This window comes from Kogia breviceps, chromosome 5, assembly GCF_026419965.1.
Source record: "Kogia breviceps isolate mKogBre1 chromosome 5, mKogBre1 haplotype 1, whole genome shotgun sequence".
Taxonomy (NCBI): Eukaryota; Metazoa; Chordata; class Mammalia; order Artiodactyla; family Physeteridae; genus Kogia; species Kogia breviceps.
This window is the reverse complement of record NC_081314.1, coordinates 84,901,738-84,928,626: the sequence shown is the minus strand read 5'-3', so window position 1 is coordinate 84,928,626 and position 26,889 is coordinate 84,901,738. Positions and strand designations below refer to the sequence as shown.

The 26,889-nt window shown below is 45.8% G+C and overlaps 2 protein-coding genes across 18 annotated transcripts in view; one reads left to right on the top strand and one right to left on the bottom strand.

Moving 5' to 3' along the window:
• PLA1A (phospholipase A1 member A) overlaps nt 1-26,889 on the top strand; it is a 72,945-nt gene that overhangs the window by 38,327 nt on the left and 7,729 nt on the right. Inside the window, exons 10-12 of one of the 2 annotated variants that reach the window (XR_010840763.1) lie at nt 6,318-6,408; nt 11,168-11,283; nt 11,789-11,988. The gene's annotated coding sequence lies outside the window, so the exon portion shown is untranslated. Of the gene's footprint in view, nt 1-6,317; nt 6,409-11,167; nt 11,284-11,788; nt 11,989-26,889 lie in introns of those variants that run through there. The other variant, XR_010840764.1, reaches the window with a different exon arrangement.
• Nucleotides 1,787-26,889, bottom strand: POPDC2 (popeye domain containing 2). 16 transcript variants are annotated; one of them, XR_010840767.1, is made up of 5 exons: nt 25,977-26,880; nt 25,492-25,636; nt 15,888-16,441; nt 10,603-10,944; nt 1,787-3,315 (listed from the first exon to the last, which is right to left on the bottom strand). XR_010840767.1 is itself a non-coding variant. In XM_067034527.1 (5 exons), the coding sequence occupies exons 1-4, from the start codon at nt 26,465-26,467 to the stop codon at nt 11,805-11,807; spliced, it is 1,164 nt and encodes a 387-aa protein (XP_066890628.1). In that variant the 5' UTR covers nt 26,468-26,880; the 3' UTR covers nt 10,395-10,944; nt 11,763-11,804. The 16 variants fall into 16 exon arrangements, 9 of the variants coding, with proteins under 9 accessions (XP_058920740.1, XP_066890631.1, XP_066890628.1 ...); XR_010840766.1 differs by having other exon boundaries at nt 15,936-16,441; XR_010840768.1 differs by having other exon boundaries at nt 16,030-16,441.

The window sequence follows — 26,889 nt, the reverse complement described above, 5'->3', positions numbered from 1 at the left end:
CTTTAAATAACCTTTTATATTAGTCATCAAGCCACAGAGTGTCAGAGGAGGAAACCAAGGCCCAGAAAGATTAGGGGAATTCCCAAAGCCAGTAGAGGAAAACATAACCCCTCTCCCATTTATATTGCACTTCCAAACCTGGGCTGCACTTCTATTGGGTTTTAATAACTCTAAATGACCTTCATTACGCATTAAGTGTGAGCTTTAATAACATTTTGAAGATAAACAAAGGACAGTGTTTATCTGAAAGTAAATTCCTGCTGCTGCCTTGAAGCTCTGGATCTCTAACAACAATCCAGGCCTAAGCCAGTACAGATTCTTATTTTAGACAGAGCTGGAGGGTGGAGAGGTGGAAAGAAATCTATGTTTAGATCTTGGGAAGGTCAGCCCAATATGTGGGCACCCGTCTTCATGGCACTGGGGTCAGAGTGACTCAACTAAAAATGCCCCTTCTCTCTTGCAGTCACCAGGACTCTCAACTTTAAAACTCCCAGTGTTCACTCAGCCCTCCTGGTTTGGGCTTGAAACTGAATCCACTCCAACCTCAAGATCACTCCATTTGACTCTCAACCTAACCTTCCATTCAGAAGTTACCCTCTGCTATATTCCTTATCTGGAGAATACAATGAAATGGGTAAAAACTGGAGGCAAGTAATCACAAAAGCAGAATGTTCATTCATTCATTCAGCAAACCTATAAGCCAGTGATGTACTGTGTACCAGGCACCGTTCAGAGGGCAGTCTTCTTAACAATACAACATACTGAATGCTTACTATGTGCCAGGCATGGTTTTAAGTATATATATAGAGAGAGGGAGAGACAGAGAGAGAGAGAGAGAGAGAGAGAGAGAGAGGACTCTTACAACAAACGTATGAGATAGGTTCTTTTTTATTGCCATTTTACATATGAACAAGCTGAGGTGCTGAGCAGTTAAGTTACTGAACTGTGAATGACACAAGGCTAAGTGGCAGAGCTGAAATTCGAACCCATGCAGTCCAGCTCCAGAGCTTGTATTCTTAACATTATGTTGATAGGGCATCCTAACCCAATGTCTACTTGTGTCACCCCCATCTCCTTTTTAAAGAAAACTTAATTTAACAAACATTTAGGGCTTCCCTGGTGGCGCAATGTTTGAAAATCCGCCTGCCGATGCAGGGGACACAGGTTCGTGCCCCGGTCCGGGAAGACCCCACATGCCGCAGAGCGGCTGGGCCCGTGAGCCATGGCCGCTGAGCCTGCGCGTACGGAGCCTGTGCTCCGCAACGGGAGAGGTCACAACAGTGAGAGGCCCGCGTACCACACACACACACACAAAAAACATTTACTGGCAACGACAAAGTGTCTGGCCATGTGCTACATGCTGAGAATGAAAATACAAACAAGACAGGAAGGACTGTTCTCTTCAGAAGCTCACACATAAGTGAGCCATCATATGCCAATGTTGGTGGTCTTATAATTTACTTTAAAATACTTCAGCTAGACAGTGTGATAAATGAGTTATCTTTAGTCACCATTCTTGGAATGTTTGATCATTTATCCAAATCAGGAGTAATACTTTAGGGGCAGTTATCTGACATTTCATCAAAAGCTCACCGTCCAGAGGCAGCTACTATAATCGCTTCAGTCCTCTTCATGTCCCCATGTCCCCCTTTCAACCCTCAGAATCCCTGGGAAGCTTTTACAACTACAGATTCTAAGCCTAGGGGCCCCAGAAATTCAATTTTTTGAATTTTAGGCCCAGTTTTATATTATTTTATATATTTATATAATAAATATATTATATATTTAGTTTTAAACTTTTTATTATGGGACATTTCAAACACATACAAAATTAGAAATATAGCATAATGAATCTCCATGTACCCATTATCCAGCTTCAACAACTATCAACTCTTGTGGCTGTCTTGTTTTATGTATGCCATTGGTATTTTTTATAAACTTCCCAGTTTATTTTAATATGCAGCCAGGGTTGAGAATCACTGCTCTAAACAAATAATTTCAATGGGATCGCTTCAAACAAAGAAGTATGCATCAGACATAGTGGAAGCAGGGAGGGGGATGATGAACTCTGACCACTTAGGGAAAAGGGGTTGGGTTTCCATGACTCCTCTCTGGATCTCAGGGTCTCCAGGGCTAAACCATCCCTTGGCAGCTCTGATGTCTGCGAACCCGCCAGAGGTGCTTCTTTAGCTTGGCCTGAGGATCCCAGGCTGGAAGGTGGAATCACATGCTCACACACCCACAAAATGAAGGCCTTCTCAAATATATATATATTTAGTTGCATTAAAGTGGGGGTTACTAGGTTAAAGTAACACAGTGTAAACGTGAGAGTTTTTAAAAAATATGCTAATGTTTGTGACAAAGAAAACAGATGTTAAAATCATTTAGGAGTTATTGGAAGGGGGAAAAGGAAAGGAACAGAAGGGGAGCCGAGAACAATGAGGAATCGGGTTATGTGATAGAGTGGGGAAGGGCGCAGCCCTTAGCACGCGGCTGTTGCAGCGCTCTGTTACCATGCAACCCGTTACCAGGCAACGGTTACCGGGAGACTACTAACGCTAGACGGTTAGAGCGGCAGTTGCAAGTCCAGCTCGCTCGGCCCCTGCTTGGCGCCGCAGTGGGCCCCTCCCCCAACGAGCAACTGTCAACGAGCCACCGTTAGTGGCCCCGCTCGGCCAACGGTTGGCAGAGTGGTGGCCCTCCAAAGGAGAGAGGTAAGAGGCGGATCCCGGCCTTCTCCCCGGGTCCCTCCAGCTCACCCGGCCTTGGGCAGGTGAGCTGGGGGGCCCAGGGAACAGGCTGGGGGCTGTGTCCTGCAGGTCTCCAGGGCTCCAGAGCCCTCGCCACGGCCATCCCCTGGCCCAGCCCAGGCCTCGACGTGGCGGTGAACCTCTCCCCCATACCTGCCTCTGTGAGCTAATGACAGCCGCAGTCTGCATGGGTTGCAGTCTGTGGGGCCTGGCCTCCTAACCGCCCTTTGGGTGGCCTGAGGAGCCTGAGGACGGGTTGGGTCCTGGGCACCTGGTTTCCTCAGTGATGACGGCTGGGCAGGGTCTGGGGACCTGGCCCTGAGGGCGCCACCTGCTGAGATATGCCTCGTGGGCCGGGCCTGGGCACTGGTGGGAGGACCCAGCCTGGGTCCTGGATGCTGGATGAATGCTCCCGGGCAGGATAGCCGGTCCCCCCCAGGGACCCCGTTCTCTTAGCCAGGACCTGGACCTCGGAGGGTGAAGGTTGAGCCTTGGGACCTCCTGATATTTTGGTATTGTTTGGGCTCACTGTGCCTCGGGCACACGGATTTGTCCTCAGTAACAACTGCAAGAAATAGGGAAAAGAGAAGAAACCAAATCAGAGAAAGGAGAAGGAGTCACCAGTGTTTTCCTCTCAGACACTTCAGGGATTCAGGGAGGAACAGGCATGAAGGCCAAGCTGTCCAGGGGCAGGAGATGGGGAGCACCAGGCCTGAGCCTGGAGACACCAGACAGAAAGGACCTCCTTCCTCAGTCACACATGAGTCAAAGAGAAAGAGTTCTGGCTTGAATAGTGGACAGAAGCCAAAGAAAACTGCAAAGCAGAACTAGATGTCTCTAAAATCCCACGTGTTAATCTGACTCAAGTTGAAATGGATAGCAACTGAGTTTAGCAAAGCTCTAACCGTTACCACCTAAATGCCAGACCTGTAGCACCGTGTGAGGTGCCGGGACCATGGCCACAAGTCGGAGTCCGCCCAGCCCTCTGGTGCCTCCATAGGGAGTCTAGGGGGAGAGGAGGGCTGGGCAAGGTGGCCCCAGAGGATCTAGGGTCCTGTGGGGACTGGTGATAAAGAGCTGGAGGGAAATGGTGAGAGTGTGGGAAGGGAGGGGACGTTGGCACTAGCCTTTAGGGACGAATAGGGTTCAGGGCTGATAGGAAGGGCAGAGGGCAATTCCAGGCCATTGAGTAGCTGGCAGTTGCAATCATGTGCTGTGCAGAGGAGGACTCCTGGGAAACCTCACGTCAGATAAGTGAACCAAGAGTGAAATAAAATCCCATGACCTCCAGGGAATTTCTGAGTAGGAGTCAGTGTATAAATTCAATGATGATTAGAAGTGAAACTGCTGAGGGCATTGCTCACACTTCTTCAGTCATCATCAGGATTTGCAGAGGCGTCTAACCAAGGTGTCTAGAACATACAGGGAAGAAGGCACAGAGCCTCTAAGGTGGACTCGACTCCCCTCCCAGGCAGTTCTCCCAGGGTTCCGCACAAGTGCCTCTCTTCCCTTGCCATCACATGCTCTGGCCTCTGGCAGGGGCGGAGCAGACGCGCAGCTCTGAGCCCGAGACTGTTATCGCGAGACGTTAGCGCAGTAGTTAGAGGTCAGGCTCTGCCAGCAGTCAGCGTCGCAGGGCTCTCCCGGCAGAGAGTGCGGTGAGAGGCGGATCCTGGCCTTCTCCCTGGGGCCCTCCAGGGCCTTTGGCCTAGGGGCCGGTGGGTGAGCTGGGGGCACCGGGGACAGGCTGAGGGCTGTGTCCCGCAGAGCTCCAGAGCCCTCGCCATGGCCGACCCCTGGCCGGGCCCAGGACCCAGCTCTGCGACATAATGGGGTCGCAGTACATGGAGGCCTCAGCAACTGGAGTATATGGACACTGCCATTAAGGTAACAGCTTCAACCAGCTTCAGTCTTTCCGTTCAAGTTTCAAAAATTGATACAGCTGAGACCAGTTGTCTACCCCTAGGAGGCGGCCAGAGGTCAGGGTTAGGCTGCAAGGACGTCGCACGTTGTTACTTCAGGTCCGCCTCTGTGGTGGGCTGTTCTCAAAGAAGGGCGACTGTGAGCTGGGAATTCACCCGATTGGTATTCTCCACAATATGTACTCCTTCAGATCCTACACAAATGATTCTCTTCAGTGTAAATGAAAAGCCTGAGGGCCGGCTGGGTCCTGGGCTCCCGGCATCCTCAGTGATGACGGCTAGGCAGGGTCTGGGGACCTGGCCCTGAGGGCGCCACCAGCTGAGATCTGCCTCGTAGGCCGGGCCTGGGCACTGGTGGGAGGACCCAGCCTGGTTCTGGATGAATGCTCCCGGGCAGGGTAGCCGGCCCCCGCAGGGACCCCCTCCTCTTAGCCAGGACCTGGACCTCGGAGGGTGAAGGTTGAGCCTTGGGACCTTGCCCTTTCTCATCACAACAGAGAATAACATTTGTTTTGGTAGAGGTTTACAGGAACATTGTGACCTGACCTCAAGGACAAAGGATCTGACACCAAGAAGTTTGCCACAACTCACCTCTCCCCTCCCTCACCTTTCCTATAAAAGGGCTTTACTGAAGGCTTTCGTGGAGTTCTGTATTTTTAAGGCATGAGTCACCCATCTCCTTGCATGGCCCCGCAATAAACTTTCCTCTGCTCCAAACTACGACATTTTGGTATTGTTTGTCCTCACTGTGTGTCGGGGACACAGACTTGCATTCAATAACAGTATCTCACAACCCACTGACCATTTCAACAGCCTTGATTATTCTCCTGGCTTTGTTCTCTCTACTCAAGTCCCTCAGAACTTGAATATTTGGGAAACAGCTATGTTCTGCCAGGTGCTGTGGTGTGCACTGAACACAATCTCCCTCCATGCTGCTTTGAGAGCACCATTTCCTGGCTCACGTCCCACTGCGTTGTGACTGGAGCTCAGATTCCACAGTTGGTCACTGAGAGCTGTTGCTTCTCTTCTGCAAGCATGCCTTACTTGTACCTGCAGCCCACAGAGTCACGTGCATCTTTTACCTGGATTTTTTTCTGCTTTGCCTACCTTTCTCTGTATTTTATTTTATTTTTTTTTTGTGGTACGTGGGCCTCTCACTGTTGTGGCCTCTCCTGCTGCGGAGCACAGGCTCTGGAAGCGCAGGCCCAGTGGCCATGGCCCACGGGCCCAGCCGCTCTGCGGCATGTGGGATCTTCCTGGACCAGGGCACGAAACCGTGCCCCCTGAATCGGCAGGCGGACTCAACCACTGCGCCATGAGGGAAGCCCCCCTTTCTCTGTATTTTAAGGCACAACTCAAAGTCAGCTTCTTCACGAACCCCTCCTGATCCCAGAAATGGGAAGTGACGCCTGCTGAACTTCTGTAGCTCTTGTAGTGGTTTCAACTACTCATGTAAGGCTTTCCACAATGGACTGGAGTAGTGCTTATTTGTATATGTATCAGGGATCCCGCTTCACCTTAAACTGGTTATGAGCCCCAAGAAGCCTGTTAATCTTCAGAGGAGTCAGGCCCAGGGAGCTTGACTTAATAAGGCCTTGGTGGAGATGTGGGAGAGTGCCTATAACTCATGTATCTTCTTTTCTAGATCTGGAGCTCCTTCAGGGCAGAGACCATGATTGATTCACCCAGCAAAGCCTGTGGTGTCCAGAATGGTGTTTGACAGCAGTGGATATTTAGTAAGTCTTCATGAAATAAAAAAATATTTATTGTCCTCTCCTTAGAGCAAATCTGACTATATGTCAGGCTTTATTCCAGAATACATGAAGTTGTAACCCAAAGATTTTATTTTCACATGTGTGGACCTCTAGCATGGGATTATGTAAGAGGTTCACAAATCCATGTAATGTCAACAATATTATGGAGGCTGAATAAACACAATGCTTTGTAGATATATGTAATGCTCTGTTTCAAACAGGTAAAGATACCATTGTGGTAAATTTTTTAAATCTACAAATTTATCTATAACCCTTATTGGAATCCAAATGTCTGTGCCATTACATATGACATTAGATAGTAAAATCACAACTTCTACCATGTTAAGGTCTGATCCATTTATTTATTTGTTTGTTTGTTTATTTATTTATTTTTGTGGCAGTCCTTGCTGATAGTTTTATTTTTTTAAAGAAAGGAATACAAATCACTTTCCAAAGTTAGCTTAAATGCTATCCTGCCTGGGAAGAAGGATAATGGGCTAAATGACTTCTTAAGTTCTTTCTTTCTTTCTTTTTTTAGGATTTCAATCCATAATTTTTATTTTTAAAAAATTTTTATTGATGTATAGTTGATTTAAAATTTTGTGTTAGTTTCTGCTGTACAGCAAAGTTAATCAGTTATTATACATATACATATATCCACTCTTTTTTAGATTCTTTTCCCTTATAGGCCATTACAGAATGTTGAGTGAGTTACCTGTGCTATACAGTAGGTCCTTGTTGCTTAACAATTTAAATACCGTAGTATATACATGTCAATCCCAAACTACCAATCTGTCCCTCCCCACTATTTCCCCTTTGGTAACCATAAGTTTGTTTTCTATATCTGTGACTCTATTTTTGTTTTGTAAGTAAGTTCATTTGTACTATTTTTTTAGATTCCACTTAAAAGCGGTAAGGTCTGATCCTTTTGAAAACACACACACATTAAAAGCGGTTCACATCCTGAGGAACCTCTGTTATAAACCACATGTGTGTAACAACAGCCCTGCCTGGGCCGTCCTCCAGCTTGGGGGGTGGCCCCACACCCCAGGTAACATTTTTGAATCTCAGTTTACAACGGAGCTTTTTTTGTTGTTTATTGCTTCATTCACTCCCTACAGCAGCCCTCAAGGATTGACAAGAGAGCTGTTGGATTTGTCAAGACTGACAAAGGGCTTGTATTGTGAAATGTATGTGGAAGAGACAGAATTCCAACAAGAAAGAAAATAAGTGCATAGTATAACTTCAGGGAAAAAAATGAGAAAAGAACAGAAGAGCAATATAGAACACACTGCAAAGTTCTACAAAGCATATAATTGGAATCCTAAAAGGTGAGGAAAGAGAACATAGGGCTCTGAAGACAGGGCAAGAGGACAGATGGTGGTGGTGAGGTGAGGTGGGTGTCTTAGCTGGGTTGGTGACATTGAGCTGAGAACTGAGTGACTAGAAGAAGTCAGCCAGGAGAAGGTATGATTGAAAAGCATTGCAGAGAGAAAGCAAAAGCCCTGATATGGAAAGGAGCTGGGTGTGTGTGAGGAGCACCCAAAAATCTAGTGTGGTGGAAACATGATGAGTGAGAATGAGAGCAGAATGATGTATGGCTGGAGAGACAGGCAGGTGGGGTCTTGTGGGTCCTAAGTAGCTAGAAGAGTAGCATTCATCAGCGTTCCTTTTACTCTCCCACATTGCCCAGTCCCTTTAATCAACAGAACACAGAGCTGATTATTAAGTAGGTCCATGTGACTAGTAGAAGGGATTCGTCTCACTTCTGGGCCAAAGCATCAAAGAGCCAGTACAGGAACGTCAAGCTGTCTCTTTCTTTAGGTAACAAAGCTAGAAGGTCAAAGTAGGTTGCATCATTGAGTTGCAACATGAAGACAGTTGCCCTGATGAGTCATGCAGATTCTCAGTAAACTTTAAGAGCAATAAATCTGTGTGCCATTAAGTCATAATAAGCTGATTCTGACTAATATCACATGGTGAGAAATTGGGGTTTTATTCTAAGTGGAATAGGAAGTCATTTGAAATTTTGAGCAAGAGAGTGAAGACATCATACACATTTTGAAGTGACCACTTTGTGTAGAATAGATTATGGGGAGGAGGGACAGGAGAGATCAGGAGCCAGTTATAAATCTATTAAAGTTAATCTAGCTATGAAATAATGGTGGCTTGAAATTAGTGGTGGCAGTGGACATGGTGAGTTGAATTGGGGATATACTTTTAAGATAGAACTAGCAAGACTGATGGGAAGACTCCAAGGTTTTGGGCCTCGGCAACTGAGTGGAATGAGAATGAAGAGTTATAAAAATTTTTTGGTTTAAAGATCTCTTTCATAGGACAGGGGAACTTCCCAACTCCTTTCACAAAGTCAGCATAACCTTGATATTAAAACCTGACATTGATATGACAAGGTACGTAGATTCAAAACTCCTAAACAAAATATTTACAAACCAAGTTCATAAATACATAAAGAGGAAAATACATCATAATAAGATTGGATTTTCTCCAGGGATGCAAGTTTGTTTTAACATTCACATACCTATTAATGTAGTTCGTTAACAGAATAAAGCAGAAACATAAACTCAATTAGTGCAGAAAAATCATTTGAATCTGAATAAAAGAACTGACTTGTCCTAGAGCCCAAGCTCTTACTCAGTATGCTACTACCTCCTAAACTACTCTTAAACTATAAATCAGGGCTCCCCTAGTGGCGCAGTGGTTAAGAATCCGGTGGCCAATGCAGGGGACACAGGTTCAAGCCCTGGTCCAGGAAGATCCCACATGCCGCAGAGCAACTAAGCCCATGCGCCACAACTACTGAGCCTGCACTCTAGAGCCCGCGAGCCACAACTACTGAGCCTGCGTGCCACAACTACTGAAGCCTGCCCACCTAGAGCCCATATTCCACAACAAGAGAAGCCACTGCAATGAGAAGCCTGCGCACCACAATGAAGAGTAGCCCCCGCTAGCCACAACTAGAGAAAGCCCGCGTGCAGAAACTAAGACCCAACACAGCCAAAAATAAATAATAAAAAAAACCCCACAATGATATGCTGCTACATACACCCAAATGGCTAAAATGAAAAAAAAAAAAAAAAAAAAAGACAATGCCAACTATTGGAGAAGATGAGAAGCAACCATAACACTCATACACAGTGGGAATATTAATCAGTATAATCACCTAGGTAAAGTGTTTGGCAGTATTTACTATAGTTGAACATATACATACTCAATGCCTCAGTAATTCCAGTATATACCCCCAAAATGTGTACCAAAAGATAAGTTCAAGAATGTTCATAGTAGCACTATTCGTCATTGCCCCAAGCTAGAAACTACCCAAACGCCTATCAATAGTGGAATGGATAAGTAGATTGTGGTATATTCACACAACACAGTAGTATACAGCAGCAAAATGAACAAACTCTTGAGAGAGCAAGGGTTGCCCAAGGATTCCCAGATGTTTCAGCCCTCAACTGTTTGAGTCTTCCCAGCCTGGGCCCCAGACACATGCATGAAGAAGCCTTTGAGTTGATTCTGGCTGTGGTCACTGTCTGAATGCAACAACACAAGAAACCCTGAATGCAAACAGCCCAGCTGAGCCCAGCCAAGCCCCACTTTTGTGAGCAAAGCAAAGTATCATGATGATTTTAACTCACTGCTTTAGGGATGAATGTTACACAGCAATAGGTAACCAGAATACCTGTGGCAGTATTGGGGGGAAATAAAATAAAATATAATATATTAAATTTGTAAGTCTACTTTAAAATGTTTAAGGAAATTTAATTAAATAGATTTGTAAAAATCCTTCTAAAAACTACTGTTTAATATTAGGGTCATAAATAGAGGGAAAGATTTGTAAGTTGAGCTTAAAAGCTTAATGGCAAACTAGGTTCTAAAATTTCTACTTCCCTATGTTGAACCTTAATGAAAAAAATTTTTAAATAAAACAAGACAAAAACAGTGAAAACTTCTTGGATAGCTGACTTCATTGATCCTTTCAGAACGCTGAAAGAAACAACATAAGGAAAGGAAATGAGTGATTTAATGAGTGCTTACTAGGTGCCACGCCATGTCCTAGGTGCTTTACCTGAATCAACTCATTGAATCCTCACAACCCTGTGAACTGGGTTTTATATTCCCCACTTTACAGACACTCAGAGAGGCTATGTGACTTGCCTGAGATTCTGCAGTAAGTAAAGGATAGAATCTGCGCTTTTGCACTTTTGGATGCATTCTCTGTGAAGAAAGCCTGGTGAAGGCAAAGTTCTAAAAGTCACTCGGGGGCCTTGGTGTGGCTGCAGCACTTTAGCATCTTCTGTGTCTGCTCCGACCTTGCCTGTGAGCCTTCCAGTGGGTGAGAAGAGGGGTGTGCACATGAGTGACCTTCCTGTGAGGATTAACGTGGCCAGAGAAAAAGATGGTCAATTGATCCTTACAGTTCAGGAGTCAGAGTTGGAGCCAAGGGGGCCCGTCCCCTGGACATAACTTGAGAGTAGCTCTGGAGAGGAGTTCTAGAAGCTGTGGAAAGACAGAGGAAGGATTTCAGCACTGTGGCTCCAGATAGCTCGCATAACTTCACAGGATTCTTTTCACATCTTTTTTTCCTCTACCAGTTCCCAATATTTTAACTGTACCCAATGCCTAACATAATAGGGGTAGATGTATCTTTGAATCATTTCCTTCTAGAATATTAGGGTGAGTCAGCTTTGAAGGTATATAGTCCAGTCCTCTCATTTTATAGGAGAAGAGACCAAGAGATCAACTTCGGTTGCTTCTTATGAAGAATCTATACGCTTGCTATGAAGAATCCTACCTAACATTACAGAATGAGTTCTCAAAAATCTGCACAGAAAATTGGTGAGTTTTGTAAAACCCTGTCTTTTATTTTTACAAAGAGAGGGATAGGTTAATGAGGCCTGTAAAACAGAAGTAGAAGAATAACCTGGGGGTGGGCCCTGGTTGTAGGCTGCTGGGATCCTGAGGGCAGGGAGGGAACTGCTGCCTCTAACTTACCTGCCTGAACACGGAGCCTTGGCAGGTCGAGTAGAGCTACCATCTAGAGACCCAGACCCTGAGGCCCCAGGCAGCTCCTGCCATGCCACCTTCAAGGGCAAGTCTTCTGCCCCAGGAGGCTTTCTAGTGGTTCTGGGAGAAACATGCTGTTTAACAACACTGACAGCTAACTAAGCACCTTAGGGCCACTTCCGAAGGAAAGAGCCTGAATATAGTGTGACGGTGATCAGTCTCTCCTGGGCAAATAAAACAGGTGAAGGTGTGGCTATAGCTTAGTTATTCAGGGGCCAAGGAGCTAGTGTGTGCTTTCTTTGGATCACTACCTTTTTGCTGTTCCTTTTGTTGTCAGGGGATCCTGTCAGCTGCTACCTTTCTTGGAATACCAGACTGGAGAAAATAAGATGGGAAATCATGTATCTCAGAGGAGGAGGGCTAGGGAGCGGAAGAGAGAAGCAGGGGCAGCGTGGGGAGGAGTTTGTTTAATAATTCTATACAGAACAGAATTTTAAAATACCTTATACATTAAACTAGTGCTTTATAGCTTACAAATTGCCTTTGTGTACTTTATCTCAATTACTCCTCACAGCAACCTGGTACGGTAGACAGACCTATCTACTTATCAGTAGGTATTAATTATCTATGAGACTACTAGCCCTGTTTCGCAGATGAGGAACTGCTCTTGAAGGCAGTTTACTGGCAGGACTAGAGTCACATCTTAGAATCACAGAATCATAGCATCACGGAGTTAGAAGGCTCCTTAATAGCAATAACCTAAGGCATCCTTCTCTCAGAGCTTGAATCACCTTAAAAAAACCTCTGAGAAGATTTCTTCTGATCCCTATTTGAATTGTTCCAGTGACGAATAACTCACTACTCCTTGAGGCAAATCCATTATTAATACTGAGCTAAAATCCTCTCCTTATAGCTTTCAGCCCTTAATTCATTTCTGTCCTCAAGAACTTCACCAAATTAAGGGAAATTGTAATTCCTCTTCTTTTCAAAATTTGAAGGTATTACTCTTGTCCATCTCTTGCAGATTAAGCATCTTACATTCTTCCAACTGTTACTCATGATTACTCATAATGTGATTACCTGGCACAGTGCCTGAAATACACAGTGGATACTCAGTGAATGTTTGTTGAATTGGTTCTCTGGCCCTTGGTACTATGTCCTGGTCCTGGCCTCTTTCCTTGACCACAATTAGCCTCCATTTTGTAATCTGTTTCTCATTTGTTTGTTTATTTAAATAATAGAAAGGAAACAATATATAGTATTTACTTTCAAACCACAAATTGTTCCGAACAACTTGAAAACATAAGCAAAACTGCCCAAATTTCAGACAGCTTTCAGTTAATTTGTGATAATGGACTCATTATCTGACTTAACTGACCGCTTCAGAGATGCATTCATTGAGCGTCTCCTTTAAGTAAGACATCAAATGGAGCATTGTGGAGTGTGTTCATAGAATTAACTGGAAATATTCTAGTGAAGGCAGGGTTAATTTGAGGTCTCACTGTAAGACCCTGCATGAATAAATTATCCTACAGCACTGCTTTGCATGTTAAAAAAAGTAGCACCCAATTGTGGATAATTCTGGGCACCACCAAACTGAAAAATGTGCTCTCTTCAAAAATAAGCTGCAGTAGAACCTCTGACTATTTTTAGTTGGTCTTAAATTGACTTGGTGTGAGGGACAAGCGCTGGCGTCAGTGTGATGAAGCTGTGTCCTGACAATGCAGAATCCAGTCAGCTTCATGCCTCTTATGTAAGTACTGGGCAGGGATGAATAGCAATGAGCTTACAGTTTTGGTCATTGAAGAGCCTGGGACTAGATGGTGAATTGTGCCCTGCTTTAGAAAGGAAACAAGAGTAAATTGCTACCAATCACGAGGGACTATGCTTATTCATTACAGTAATAACCCTAAAAGGAGTTTGATGGCAAATAAGTCAAACCAAATACCCTAAAACACAATTCGAGGAAAAGGTCTCTGGGTTAAATTATCCCATTATCACAGACTAAATTGAAAGCCGTCTAAAATTTGGCCGATTTGATCATGTTTTCAAGTTGTTCTGAAAACTCTGTGGACGTACACAATGCGTTTTTTCCTTTCTATTACTTAAGCCAAAGAACATTTAAAAACCTACTCTCTTTATACTACAAATACTAGTACTTTAGAAAGTGAGTTATGTTAGCAGTTTTCTCATCTTGAGCCTCAGAAAAGGCTGAATTTGGAAAGAGGCCTTTTATGCAATAGTATTAAGGATGGAGGACCTGGGAGATGGAGTCGTGACTGCCCTGCACATGAGCATCTGCACTGTCATCACGTGGTAGGTGATAGACTCTTCACAGGTACAGAATGGAGAGAACTCCTAGTCAAGCAGGACCTACCACCCAGCAGGGAGGAGGACAGTCCCAAGTCACAAGAGAAATCATAGTGAAATACAGCAGCGACTTCTTGCTGGAAGACACGCTGATGTCCTGGGGCCTGTGTCCATTATACTGTTGACTGGCTGCTTCTCTTTCCTCCTCTGAACAGCACATCCTTTGCCTTCTCACATAAACCCTGGAGGGCCTTTGGGGACCAGCTGGGCCAACACACTCACATGAAGAAAGTGAGGTTCAGTGAGGTTGTGTGGTTTGCAATCAGTAGCAGAGCCAGACATAGCAGCCAGGACTTTGGGCTCCCAGTGTGGGTCTCTTTCTTGTTTACAACCCCGCCTACCTCTTAACGTTTGGGATAACTCATGCATAAGATGTGTAGCCACCAAAGGTGGGAATTTTCACACCTTCACTTGAATGGTTTTCTTTATAGGCAGAGGGAGAGGTACTGATCTTGGAAGAGTCAGGATTAAAAACTAAGTTGGGGATACAGGGCAGCTTAGGAAGAAGAAGAGACAGAGCAAAATAGGAAGTGGGGCAAATGGGAAGAAGGCAACAGAGACATAAATACAGCAACAGTAAAATGGGGAAGACGTGGAGGACAAATATGGAGAGGGGAAATTAACTGAGAAGAAGAAACAGGCCTTTTTCTTCTTAAGAGCAGCAAACTGAGGGAACCAAGGACTGAGCAGAAGTCAGAAGGGAGGGAGAAAGAGAACAAACAGAGCCAGGAAAAGAGAAGAAAGCCAGGAGGAACATGAGGACACAGGGAGCTGCTGTGAGTTCAGAGTGTGTGCAGGTGGGTAGGTGTGTTGGACAAAGAGAGGGACCCACCAGACAGAATCCATATGCACTGGTGGGGGTGGGCGAGTAGGGCACAGTGGGAAGGAGGCAGCAGGAGAGGACAGCACAAATGGAGGAGGTCAAGAAAGTGATCTCGGGTGCCAGACGCTGGTTGTAAGGACTCTGCTTTCATAGATTATCAATTCCACACCCATGAAACCAAATAGCTAACCTTTTATCATTTGCCTCTCTTGCCTCTTTCATCATTTATATGACTTGCTTTTCAAAATATACAAACATTCACTTACTTACCTCAAGTACCCTAAATGCCTTCCTCACTGAACTAGTTTCTTGGGAAAATAGTCAGTGTTTCCTAAAGAATGATTAATCTCTTAGCTAGCCCTCCCCCCCCTTGGAAATGCCTTCCAAATTGGGAACAGTGGGATTTTCCTCAGGAAAAGCCAGGCCTGCACCATGGTTGGCTGGAGTCCTAGAGGAATAAGTCACACAGCATTCTGAGAGCAACCAGAGGGAACATGAAAGCAGTTACCCAGAACTGCTCAGCACACGCTTTCTTGTACACTCTCCTAAGGTGTGAGGGAAATCCTGCACGTTAGTCCCACCCAGATTATGCCCACTCTACCTCCCACAGGTGTGGTTTTCTGGGAAAGTCACCCTATCATAGTAATATTCAGTCACAGCAGTGTCCAGTCCTGTGCCTGTAACACACTTTCCACTGGCCCAGAGGAGAGCAAGGTGGGGACATTTTCCTCCCAGAGTCATTAGCCTCTAATCACAAGCCTCTTCGAAATACTCGATGTTAACAGAGGTACCTGTCCAATCCAGGCTAAATAATGACTGCTTTCCAGAGCTCACTATATGCCAAGAAGAACCATTAGGCATTAGAACCATGCCAGCTTTTTAAAAAATCCTTTAAAATGCATGCCACAAATAAAATCCCCTGTAATCTTAGCTGTGGCTTTAGTTATTAGCACAACCTTGCAAAAAAAATTAGCAACCTATCTGCTTGCTCAAAATGTTGACCAGCCAGCCCACTTTCAAAAATGCAGTCACACTTAATAAGGGATGAGTTTAAAATAAAATTTTAAAAAAACTCTCATGCTTTGCATGCACCAGGAGTGAGTTGCTATCTGCAGGGTTGGGTTAATGCCACTTTCTGGGAATCCTCGGGAGGACAGGCTCCATGAAACGATTTTTTGCCCTTACAAACCCAGTTAAGGCCAGCTGTTGGCAAGAAAGTGGCAGCTCCCTTCTGAGTACTTACACAGGATCCTGAGCCCGGCAGCTGTGCCCATGTTAGTTCTCCCCTCACCTCATGTACTCCCCATCACTCTGATAATCCATGAACGATTCTGATCCTGACACCTCCTCAAAATCCTCCAGCACCAGACTGGTAGAGTCCTCACCCAGGATGCTGCTGTCGGGCCTGGACATCCTGACCCAGGGAGGAGGTGCAGGAGGGTTGGTGTCTGCTGGAGCGGGGGAGCTAGGGGGTGTTTGCTGGACAGATGTGGGCAGGGCCTGAGGAGAGGGGGATGCGGCAGGCTCACGGATGTCCTTGTCATCCTTCTGAGACTCTGGTCCTGCATCTGGGGCAGCAGGACCTAGGACGTGGTAGAGGCTAGGGAGACGGATGTCGAAGCGCAGCCCGAACTTAGCAAAGAGCTTGTCATTGAGAGCGTAGAGCTTCTCCGAGATGTCATAGCCCAGCAGGACCAAGAAGAGGCGAGAGATGTATCGCTCTTTGGCCAGAAGGAGGTGGAGACTTTTCCGGGGCCAGGAAATGTAGCTACATTCAGTCTCAGCTGTCAGAGTGACCTGAGAGGGGTCAGGAGCAGAGAGTAAAGGTTGAAACTAGAAAATGTGTCCATGCTCAGCACAGAGAAATATAGTGTTTACTTGGCAAACTGCTGCACTTTTCCTGAAGAAGCTGTGGAAGTAGCTCTCCATGGCCTTGCCTGGAAGAGGTCCTATGACTGACGTTTACTGCGTGCACTGACATGACAGGGGTGGGGGGTGCTTGTGTGTGGAGGGTGCTCTTGTCAGGAGCCCTGAGATCAGCCTTTCACTCTCTGAGCCCTCACCTCCTAGAGGCTCAGTGTCCACCTCCGGTCTCCTCAGCTCTCCTACTCTGTGTTCCATGGCTGGTCTCACTAATGGCTACAGAAGGTTCTGAGCCTGCTGTGATTTCAGGAGAGAAAAAGGGCCCCCTAGTGCTCGAAGAAATGTCAGGATGCTGATGACAGTTTGTTTTAAGGATAAAAAGAGATAATATATTGGAGTGGGGACACAAAAAAGAGTTGGAAAGAATTTCAGTGAAAGAAGAGCCAGGCTGCATCCAGTGGACAGAATGCTGGCTTGGGATTCAGGCCCATGAGCTGCTCTTGACTTGGGCCCTACAAGTAACCAAATGGATCTGATGACTGAAGTCAGAAAAAGGGCACAGAGGAAGAGGAACTCTTTCTTTGGGGTTGGGGGGGCCACCACCTTGCGGCATGCGGGATCTTAGTTTCCCCGATAGGGATCGAACCTGTGCCCCCTGCATTGGAAGCACAGAATCTTAACCACTGGACCTCCAGGGAAGTCCCAAGAGGAACTCTTAAGAGCACAAAGTAGAAAAGCACTCCCCTCTCCATTTATTTAGACATCTAGAAATTTCTGGGCACTCACTATGTGCCCATGATACAAAGCTAAATTACACTTGCAGGGTCAATAACGTGCCCAACACAGAGTAGGTGCTTGACAAACCTTGTTAAAACAATGATGGTAAAGCTAGGTTTCAAATGAAAACATGCTTAGGATAGTAAAGGAAAAGGGTGTGGAATCACACAATTCTTTATAGTCTGGCCATAATACTTTAAACATGAACAGGTTGGCAGAGCTCAAGATGAAGATTTGTGAACCGAGAGAGTGGAAATGAGGAGGAGGAGGACAGCAGCTTACATTTACTAAGAGGCGACCACATGTTGGCATTGTGTTAAATCCTTTATGTGGGTCGTCTCATTAAAGGTAGGTCTGGCTTTCCAAACATTCTTTGTTAGAGATTGTATATAGTCCTTTTATTTCTTTGCCTCCAGAACTCCCTCTCCCCTCCCCTCAATCATCAGCACTGAAGTCAGGGCTCTAAATTAACTCATCAAGACCAGAAACAAGTTTCAAGTTCTGGCTTTACCGCTTTACTAGCTGTGTGACATCAGATGAATTGCTTAATCTCTCTGGGCTTGTTGCCTCATGGGAAAGAATTATTACTCACAATCCAACCATTACTAATTTGGCTCAGCAAGTAATTGTCACATCTGCCATAATCTGTACTTTCAATGTACTTAGTAACAATTCCCAAACAAAAAATAAGTGTACTGCACATGAAGTGGGTGTGCGTAAGAGCTAATCTGGATGCAAACAGCGTCCTCAAAGCTGAACACAAAGACCGTGGGCATTCTTGTGAACATGCTGTTACTTCTTCCATCTTAAAATGAATGAAAATTTTAAAATTAAAATCCTTTTTCTTCACTTCACTTCCTTGGCTAGCTAAAACTCCATTGATTTGCTCTCCTTTTCAGCAAAGCTCCATGAAAAAGTTGTCTATACTTGCTGTTACCAATTCCTCTTGCACTCTCTCTTCAGCCAGCAAGGCTTTGCCCCAGTGTTCCACAAACTGTTCCTGGCAAGGTCACCAATGACCTCTACATTGCTGAGTCTGACAGTCAGTTTTCATAGCATTCAGTCTCTCCTCTTTGATACTCTTTACCTGGTTCCCAGGATGCCATACTCTCCTGGTATAATCTTCTGATTGGTCCCTTTCAGCTTCCTTTGCTGCTTCCTCTTTTTCCCTCCAACTTCTAAACACTAGAGTATCCCAGAGTTAATGGATTCTTGAACCCCCTTTCTGTCTACATGCACTCACTTGGTGGTCTTGTCCAATCCAATGGCTTTAAATATCATCTGTGTGCTACGACTTCCAGACTTATGTCTCAAGCTCAGACCTTGTTCCTTAATTCCAGACTCAAATATGCAACTGCCTATGCAGTGTCTCCATTTAAATGTCCATAGATGACGCAAATCTAACATTCCCCAAAATGGACTTCCTCTCTTCTCACAAAGCCGATACTATCTTAGCCTTCCTTATCTTAGTTGATAGCAGCTCCATCCTTCCAGTTGCTCAGGTCAAAAGTCTTAGAGGTTTTCTTAATCCTCTTTCTCTCATGCACTACATCCAATGCGTTAGGAAATACTTTTGGCTCTATCTAGAAAATATACGCTCTGGCCCTAGACAATGTGGCTGCATATCACCTCTCTGACTTCCTCTCCTACTATTCTCTCCCCTCCCTCTCTCTGTTCCAGTCACATTGGCCTTGTTTCTGAACCTCAAACATGCTAGTCCTTCCCACCACCCAGCTTTTGCACTGGCTCTTCCCTCTGTCTAATATGCTGTTCCTCCTGATATTCTCAGAGCTCACACTACCAATCACTTCAGGTCTTTGCTCAAATGTCACCTATTCAACAAAGACTTCAATGAACACCCCATTTAAAATTGCAACTACAGTTGACCCTTGAGCAACACGGGTTTGAACTGCGTGTGTCCATTTAAATGGAGATTTTTTTTTTAATAGTAAATACTAAAGTACTACACAATTGGCCGGTTGGTTGAATCTGAGGATGTGGAACCCCAGATATGGGGGAACATATATTTGGCGGTTGGACTATAAATTATATGTGGATTTTCTACTGTGTGAAGGGTTGGTGCTGCTACCTCCTGTGTTGGTCAAGGGTCAACTGTATCTCTCCCTTAATAACACTATTCTATTTTTTTTTTACTAGAAGTTATTATCTTTTAACATATTACATAATTTACTTATTCATTATGTCTATGGCTTATTTTTTGTCTCCCCTACTAGAATGTAAATTGCATGAAGGCAGGGACCTTCATCTGTTCTGTTGACTGATATACTCCAAGCACCTTTAATAGTGCCCAGGTGAGAATTCCCTGGTGGTCCAGTGGTTAGGACTCTGCGCTTCCACTGCAGGGGGCACAGGTTCAATCCCTGGTTGGGGAACTAAGATCCCACATACCACATGGCGTGACCAAAAAAAAAAAGAAAAGATAGTGCCCAGGTTACAATAACTGCTCAATAAATACTACTGAAGTGAATGAATGAAATCAGGTGAAGACTACCAATCTTGTATGTTGCAAAACCACCTGATGTTGTTTTCTCATGTCCTATGTAAAATTCTTCCTAAAGGTCTTCAGGAAACCAATGGTTTGACTGATTCCCACATACACATGCACATGTCTGTAATAAAGTTTTGACCAGCTCTTTCTTTAATCCTCACCTTCGAAGCTGGTTGAATGGATTAAATAAGCTGACGTACGTAAAGAGAGCTTGGGTTCAGTAAAACATGATGCAAGTTGGAGAAATAATGCTGATTTTTGTGTGATCCCTCCCATGCTATGTTCTTGGTGACTAATGAGAGGGTCACAGTACTTAATAGTCAATAAATTCTTAATTGAATTCTTGAGAGGTGTGATGGAATGTTGATTCCCTTGTGGTAAACTCAGTAAGAATTATGATTCAGTCACTGTGGATTCCCTATTAGTCAACAAAGACTATGCAATTGCAAAGGCAAGGACAAGATGAACTACAACCCGAGACAACACTTGACATTTGCAGAGAGGAAATGGAACTTCACAGAGCCAAGAGCAAATATGTGGATCTCATTGCTCCCAATGGGGATGCATGCTAAAAATACAAATAGGAGAAATATGACAGTCCCTACCTCCCTCTCAGATGACTGAGAGGACATCTGGGGTCACAGCCCTTCCTTTCAAGCATAACTTAGGGGAGGACACCAGGCTTATCCACCACCTGTTTCTCAGTTTCAGTGTCAGAAACAGAGCCTGGTCTGGCTGGCTCAGGACCTGACTCAGGCCTCCTGAGGGTTCTTATGGTCCTGGGAGGGTTCTCAAAGGAGACTGCTGGGCGGCTTGGAGAGGACGTGAGTGTGTGGTGGATGAGGCACGTTCAGAGGGGATCTGTGGCCGGTGGTCTAGGCAGGGAGCAGGACTGCCTCTCAGGCTCTCCTCACAGAGCCCAGAGTCAGGGTGGGGCGGAAGCAGGCCCAGCCAGGTGGCACTGCCTGGCATGTGTCTATTCTGGGCTTGGCTCGAATGCTCGCCTGAGGGACTCCCTGATAGAACTGGTAGGAGACACAAGGAACCCAGTACTGGCAAACTATCTGGACAGAGGAGTTCCTATAATGGTGGGTATGTGTAAACTCCACTCTCCTGGTAACCCTCCCATTTTAAAAAAGAACAGAAATAGTGGTGTCAGGCCACTTGGCTTTGCCACTTTCTAGATGAAGACCTTGGGCAAATTACTTGAGGTTTCTAAGCCTTAGTTCCCTCATCTGTTAAACATGTTAATAATAACATTCAACCCAGAGGACGGTTGTGAGAATCAATAAAGCAATAAAATAGGTAGTGCCTGCCACGTGCTAGCCATTCAGTAAGTGAGAACTACAAAGAAGGTAACTGAAATCTGAAGGATTGGCAGAGAAGAGAGGAGGGCTCTAGCAGCCAGGGCCTGAACTTGGAGTGTGTATGTGATGTCCTCTGGAGCCCTCTGAGACACCAACGGCCCACTGCTGAGCCAGTTCAGCGAACCTTTACTGAACACCTACTACTGTGCACAAGGTATTGCCCTTTGGAGCCTGAAGATGGAGAGGAGAGCCCAGATTTCTACCTCAAGGAGTTTACTATGTGAAAGACAGAAAGGAAACCAAATCGTTAGAGACATGTGCTCAGTCAGCATGGTAAAAGGAATAGAAGAGGCATGGAGGCGGTGTGCAGGGGCGAGGGAAGCTGGTGAGGTCAGCCGGGCAAGCCTCAGAGGAAGTGAGATGCCATAGCCTCCTCTGGATGAGGAAAGCGCATTTCAGATAGAAGCGACAGTAGGAGCCAAGGCGTGGCCATTGCAAAACAATGTGGTGTGTTTAGGGAAGAACTAGTAGTTCAGTAGGGCTGGTATGAGCAAGAACTGTGAGGAAGGAAGGGGCTGGAGATGTGGCTGGATGTCACTAAAGATCTTAAGTTACTCCCTAAGGAGTGTGGGCTTTTATCTTGTGGTCACTGGGGTCTTCTGGGAGAGTTTTAGGCATAGGAGTGACATAGCCCCCCTTTCAGGGGTCTGCACCTCCCTACCCCACCCTTCCTCTGCCGGGTACTTTTTCCACAGGAGGAGAGTGCTCCCATCCCAAGCATCATATTGGCAGTGGTTCAAATGACAGATGTTAGAGGGGAAAGATGGAGGCAGGGATATTGCTGGGTTACAGTGGGATGGGCTGGGGCGGTGCTGCCATGGGGTTCCCTATTACCTGGAAGACCCCCTCCGCAGAGGGATGCAGCGATTCCCACTCGGGAGAGTCCATGAACTGGTAAGGAAAGATGTAGTGCAGAAACTGCCCGTCCTGGCTCACACGAACCCTGACAAAGGGAGAGAAGAGACTGTGTGGGAAAAGGGAAGTGGCTACCCGAATCCTCTCCAATGTCTAAGTTACATGCTAAAAAGTGGGAAATGATTAGGGTCCAGTATGGGCTTTTTCCTCTTTTCCCCAGAAAACTCAAGAGTCTCAGCCTCAACCTCTCCTCTAAAGTGAGTTATACTGGGAAAGAAGGTTCCTCTATCAGGCAGAGGGGACGGATCAAAAAGATCTCTAAGGTACATCCTGTCCATTTGGAAGGAGCTACTGTTCCACTTTTTCTGGAGCTTTATTGGCTAAACAATTATGTATGGAGCACCTTCTGTGTTCCTGGAAATCTGGGAATGTGGAGATGATCTGATCCTTGCCTTTAAAGATGTCACAATTTAGTGGAAGTCACAGGCACATAAATAACTGGCTGTAAGTCAGCGTGTGCTACTGTGGGACAGGAGACTAGAGGACGGAGAGATCTTAGTTCTCTCCAAGTGGCAGACTTCTCAAAGATGATATTTGAGCTGAGTTTTGAAGGATGAATAGGATATTGAGAAGCAGATCAGAATGGGGATGGAGATCTGAGAAATCCAGTGTGGAATTCTGTTTTCCAATATCTGCTTTTTCCCTTCCTCCATATTTGGAATTTTAGCTGGGTTCATGGCTGCCCGGCTAAACTACATTTCCCTACCCCCCTTGCCGCAAGGTAGAGCCATGTGATTACGTTTTGGCCAAGGGGATATTAGCACTCCACACCTTGCTCCTAGTGAATGCCTAAATATATATGTATGTGTGCAAATTACCAAAGACCACCATCAATTAATAAATTATTGCATATTATCTGACAACCTAAAGATGGAAGACAGAAGGGGACGTAGGTCTCAAACCAAGCCCAGGATGTGGTATCAACCTACAATCTCTGATGGCAGAAACGCACCTGCTCCTACAAGACCTATCAATATGTGTAGATAGCCATCAGAACTTCCCTGAGTAATGAAAGGATACAAGGAACGATGAAGTGCCGTGTTCTCCTACCTCACAGTCTTCACGTATTCTGTCCCCTCCAGCTGCCTCTCTTCCCCATCCCCACCTTCTCCTCAGGCCTCAGCTTAAACATTCCTTCCTCTAGGAAGTCTTGTCTGGCTGCCCCAGGAAAGTTAGGTCCACCGCTTAAATGCTCTCATTGCACTTTACCTTTCTCCTTGGAAATACTATGTCTGTTATATACCACTATGTCACACATGAATTAGTGCCTCTCTTCATAGACTGTAAGCTCCGTGAGTACAAGGAAAATATTTTTCATTTTTTAACACAAGATCCCTAGTCCTCTTCGTAAATATTTTTGGAAAGGGGGAGGGAGGAAGGAAGGGAGAAAGGAAAGGAAGAAGGAAGGATCATTAAACAAGTGAACTCACTGTGTCCCCATAAATGGGACCAAAACCTCAAAGAAAAGCTTCTCTAACAAAGGAAGAAAGACAACAGGAAAGAAATGAGGCTGCTGCCACACACATCAGATCTTCCTGTCCTCTCCCCAGGCCAGGAATCTGGACAGCCAAGCAAGCTACTGAGGAGGGAAAGGATTTTAGGGTGTGAGTAACATCTAATGAGCCTGCATGACTCCCTGAAGCCATTCACATTGTATATTGTATCCTTTGTAGTTTGAGTCTCCTCTTCCTTCTTGATCTCCTGGACATCAGGTAATTTCATCCTCCAAGAAGAGCTTAGACAGCTAGTTGCCTCTTCAGGAGTTCATGCTTGGGATTGTATATGAGAGAAAATCTCCAAAAGTAAGCACAGCTTAACATGGTGATGAACTTTGAGGAAGTCACTTTGCCTTTCTGAGTCTTGAAAGGGATTGATTGCCTTATGAAAGTAAAACAAAAAGGATATCTGAGATTTCAGCAAAGCGCTCCAGATGAGAGTCTGCACATGAACTGGGGAGGTCTCCACAAGTAGCCTCCGTTTCCTGGCATGGAGCTCTTGCCTGCTGCTTTGAGGTGTTTGGTACCTCACCAGCCAAAGGTACGATGATTCTCCTTTAAAGCTGGAGCCTGGTCATATAGACTAGAAGCCCCTTTCCCCAGCTCCAACTTAGCAAAGTTGAGACAGGATGATGTTGAAAGATCTCAAAACTCTTACTCCAAACCTTGCAAAGCAAGAAAAATATCAAAACTGTCTAATTTTTGACTCAGGTTTTGGATGCTAAGTATAATAGGAAAAGCCACACTGAGAGGGCAAGGCCCCCTCTCCTCTTCACAGGGACGTGGTCTTCTACAAGTTCATGGTAAGTCCATTATACAAAAGATACCTGAACCATACAATGATCCTGATGTATGGTTTATTTACACTTCAGTTCACCCATAAATGAAATGAAACATCACAAAACCTCATAGCTCATTCAACCCAGGACCCCAGACTCCAAACAAAATAAAAACATGTATACATCACACTTTGATTCTATACATTAATACATAAATGCATATTATTACTAGTAGCAGTAGTTGTTGTAGTACCATCATCATCAATGTCAAACTCCTTTTTTTCCCCACTGTGGCTGGTGGTCTTATCTGGTTTCTTTCTTTTTTTTTTTTGGAATCAGACCCTTCTGATTACTTTCTTGTCTTTCTACCACATTCTCCTGGTCTCAAGAAATCAGGACAGAGGAAATTAAGGACAAAGCTTTTGAAATACTCTACTTGCTTTCCACAGAGCCAGCCCAAGTACATACCGGGTTAAGATGCTTACTGTCAGGTGCTTAGCTCCACATACAATATTTCAAAGAATTCACAATTTCCTACCAACTGTGCAGCACAGAGCTCCATGGTATATTTGTTCAGAAGAGATCAGTCAATGGCCAATGCTCGCATGCAGCCTGACCAGGCATACACTAATCCTGACAAAGCCCATTTCTGCTAAGATCTGACTGTCAGCCTCCTTAAAAGCTGTCAGCCAGGTGTCTCCACCATATACTCAAAGAGACACACGTGGGCATCACTACTCCTCCCTCACTATCTGGCCCACAGATTTATAGCACTTTACTTCTTCGTCTGTAAGAATCTCAATAGAACAATTGGAAGTGGAAAAGTAGACAAGGGGTATTCCTGCTCCATACCTGGGTATATACAGAATGGCTTTACCATGGAATCTGTATGGGATATTCCCCAAGATCTTTGATGCCCTGGAGGGAACAGGGGTTACAGGAAACCCCCTCTGTTTTGGCACTGTTTCTTGTACATACTTGGCACTTAGCAAATGTTGAATGCATATGGAAGGAATGAATTAATCTTATTGAAATGTCCACTTTTCCAAAGCTTACAGAGGTATTGCTTCAGTTTAGGCATGACATGCTGGCATGTGTGTGTGGTGTGGTCATTTCAGACCCAGTCTCAAGAAACACTCACCCCGGGCTTCCCTGGTGGCGCAGTGGTTGGGAGTCCGCCTGCCGATGCAGGGGACATGGGTTCGTGCCCTGGTCCGGGAAGATCCCACATGCCACGGAGCAGCTGGGCCCGTGGGCCACAACTACTGAGCCTGCACGTCCGGAGCCTGTGCTCCGCAACGGGAGAGGCCACAACAGTGAGAGGCTCGCGCACCGCAAAACAAAAACAAAAACAAAAACAAAAACAAAAAAAACACTCACCCCACACCTCCCAGCACAAGAGCACACACAATCCTTCCTGCCAACCAAGGTGCCTCATGAGCTAGTTTCCTCATGGAAAATGCTAAGAAAGGGGAAGCAAGCGCATGCTTAGGAAAATCTATTTTGGTTGGTTTGACTTGCCACATCCTTCTTCAGTGGAAGGGACATGAAATGGAAAGGGAGGCACTGGGAAATGAGAAGCGTGGGCGTGGGGAAGAAATGCTGGGCATTGACAGAGCAGCTTACCGGCCAGAAAGCAGCAGGGACAGTCGGTCGATGGGCGTCTCGCCCTCCACGGCGTAGGTCTGCTCCGTTGCCAGAGTCAAGACTTGCTCCTCGCAGCAGCGAATGATCTCCTTGTACGCTGGCAGGGGTACCTGCAGGGGCAGGCACAGCGTCTTGTAGAGGAGCTCGAACTCCTCTGGGAGGGTGTCCTCGCGCAGGCGGTACACCAGGTGTGCCAGCTGGAGCACGCAGGTAGTCGCCAGCAGGATGCTCCAGAGGACGATGTCCAGGCCGCAGGCATCCAACCAGCCCCACAGCACACAGCACAGGTAGCCCGTGCCCAGGAAGCCAAAGAGGTAGAAGCACCCATACACCCCGCTGCCCCCCATGAAGCCCAGGAGCAGGAGGCAGGTGGCCAGGTGGTAGACAGCCCCTTCCTGGTCCCGCCTCCAGCCGACGCACAGCGGCCCGCTCCAGAGGAGCTGGCCCACTGCGCTGCCGTTGCTGCTCATCTTCGGGCCTCAAAGCCTGTTGGGCTCTAAGCCTGTCCCCACGTGGGAAATTCAGGAAATGGGTTAGCCTGTCCTCTCAGATGTCATCTCACCATTGGCTTTACCCCACCACCTCCACCTTTCCTGGGAGGAATGTTTCCAGTAGCTTGGGGAATGAATGGCAGAACATAATACACTTCATGGAGAACTGAAAACCTGTCTTTCTCTTTCCCTCAGCAAGGCTCTGGCCCTCCCTGCAGAGCTCTAACAAGCGTCCACGGCTCCAAGTTTCTTAGGACGGTCTTCACATTTGGCTCTTGGCAGGAAACCTAAATTGTTCTGAGGAAAAGATAGGACTATGGGGCTGAAAACTTCAGCAGTGAGGGATAAAAAAGCAGCCACATCCTGCTCTCTGTTGTCCCCAAACAGAATGAGGAGAGCCC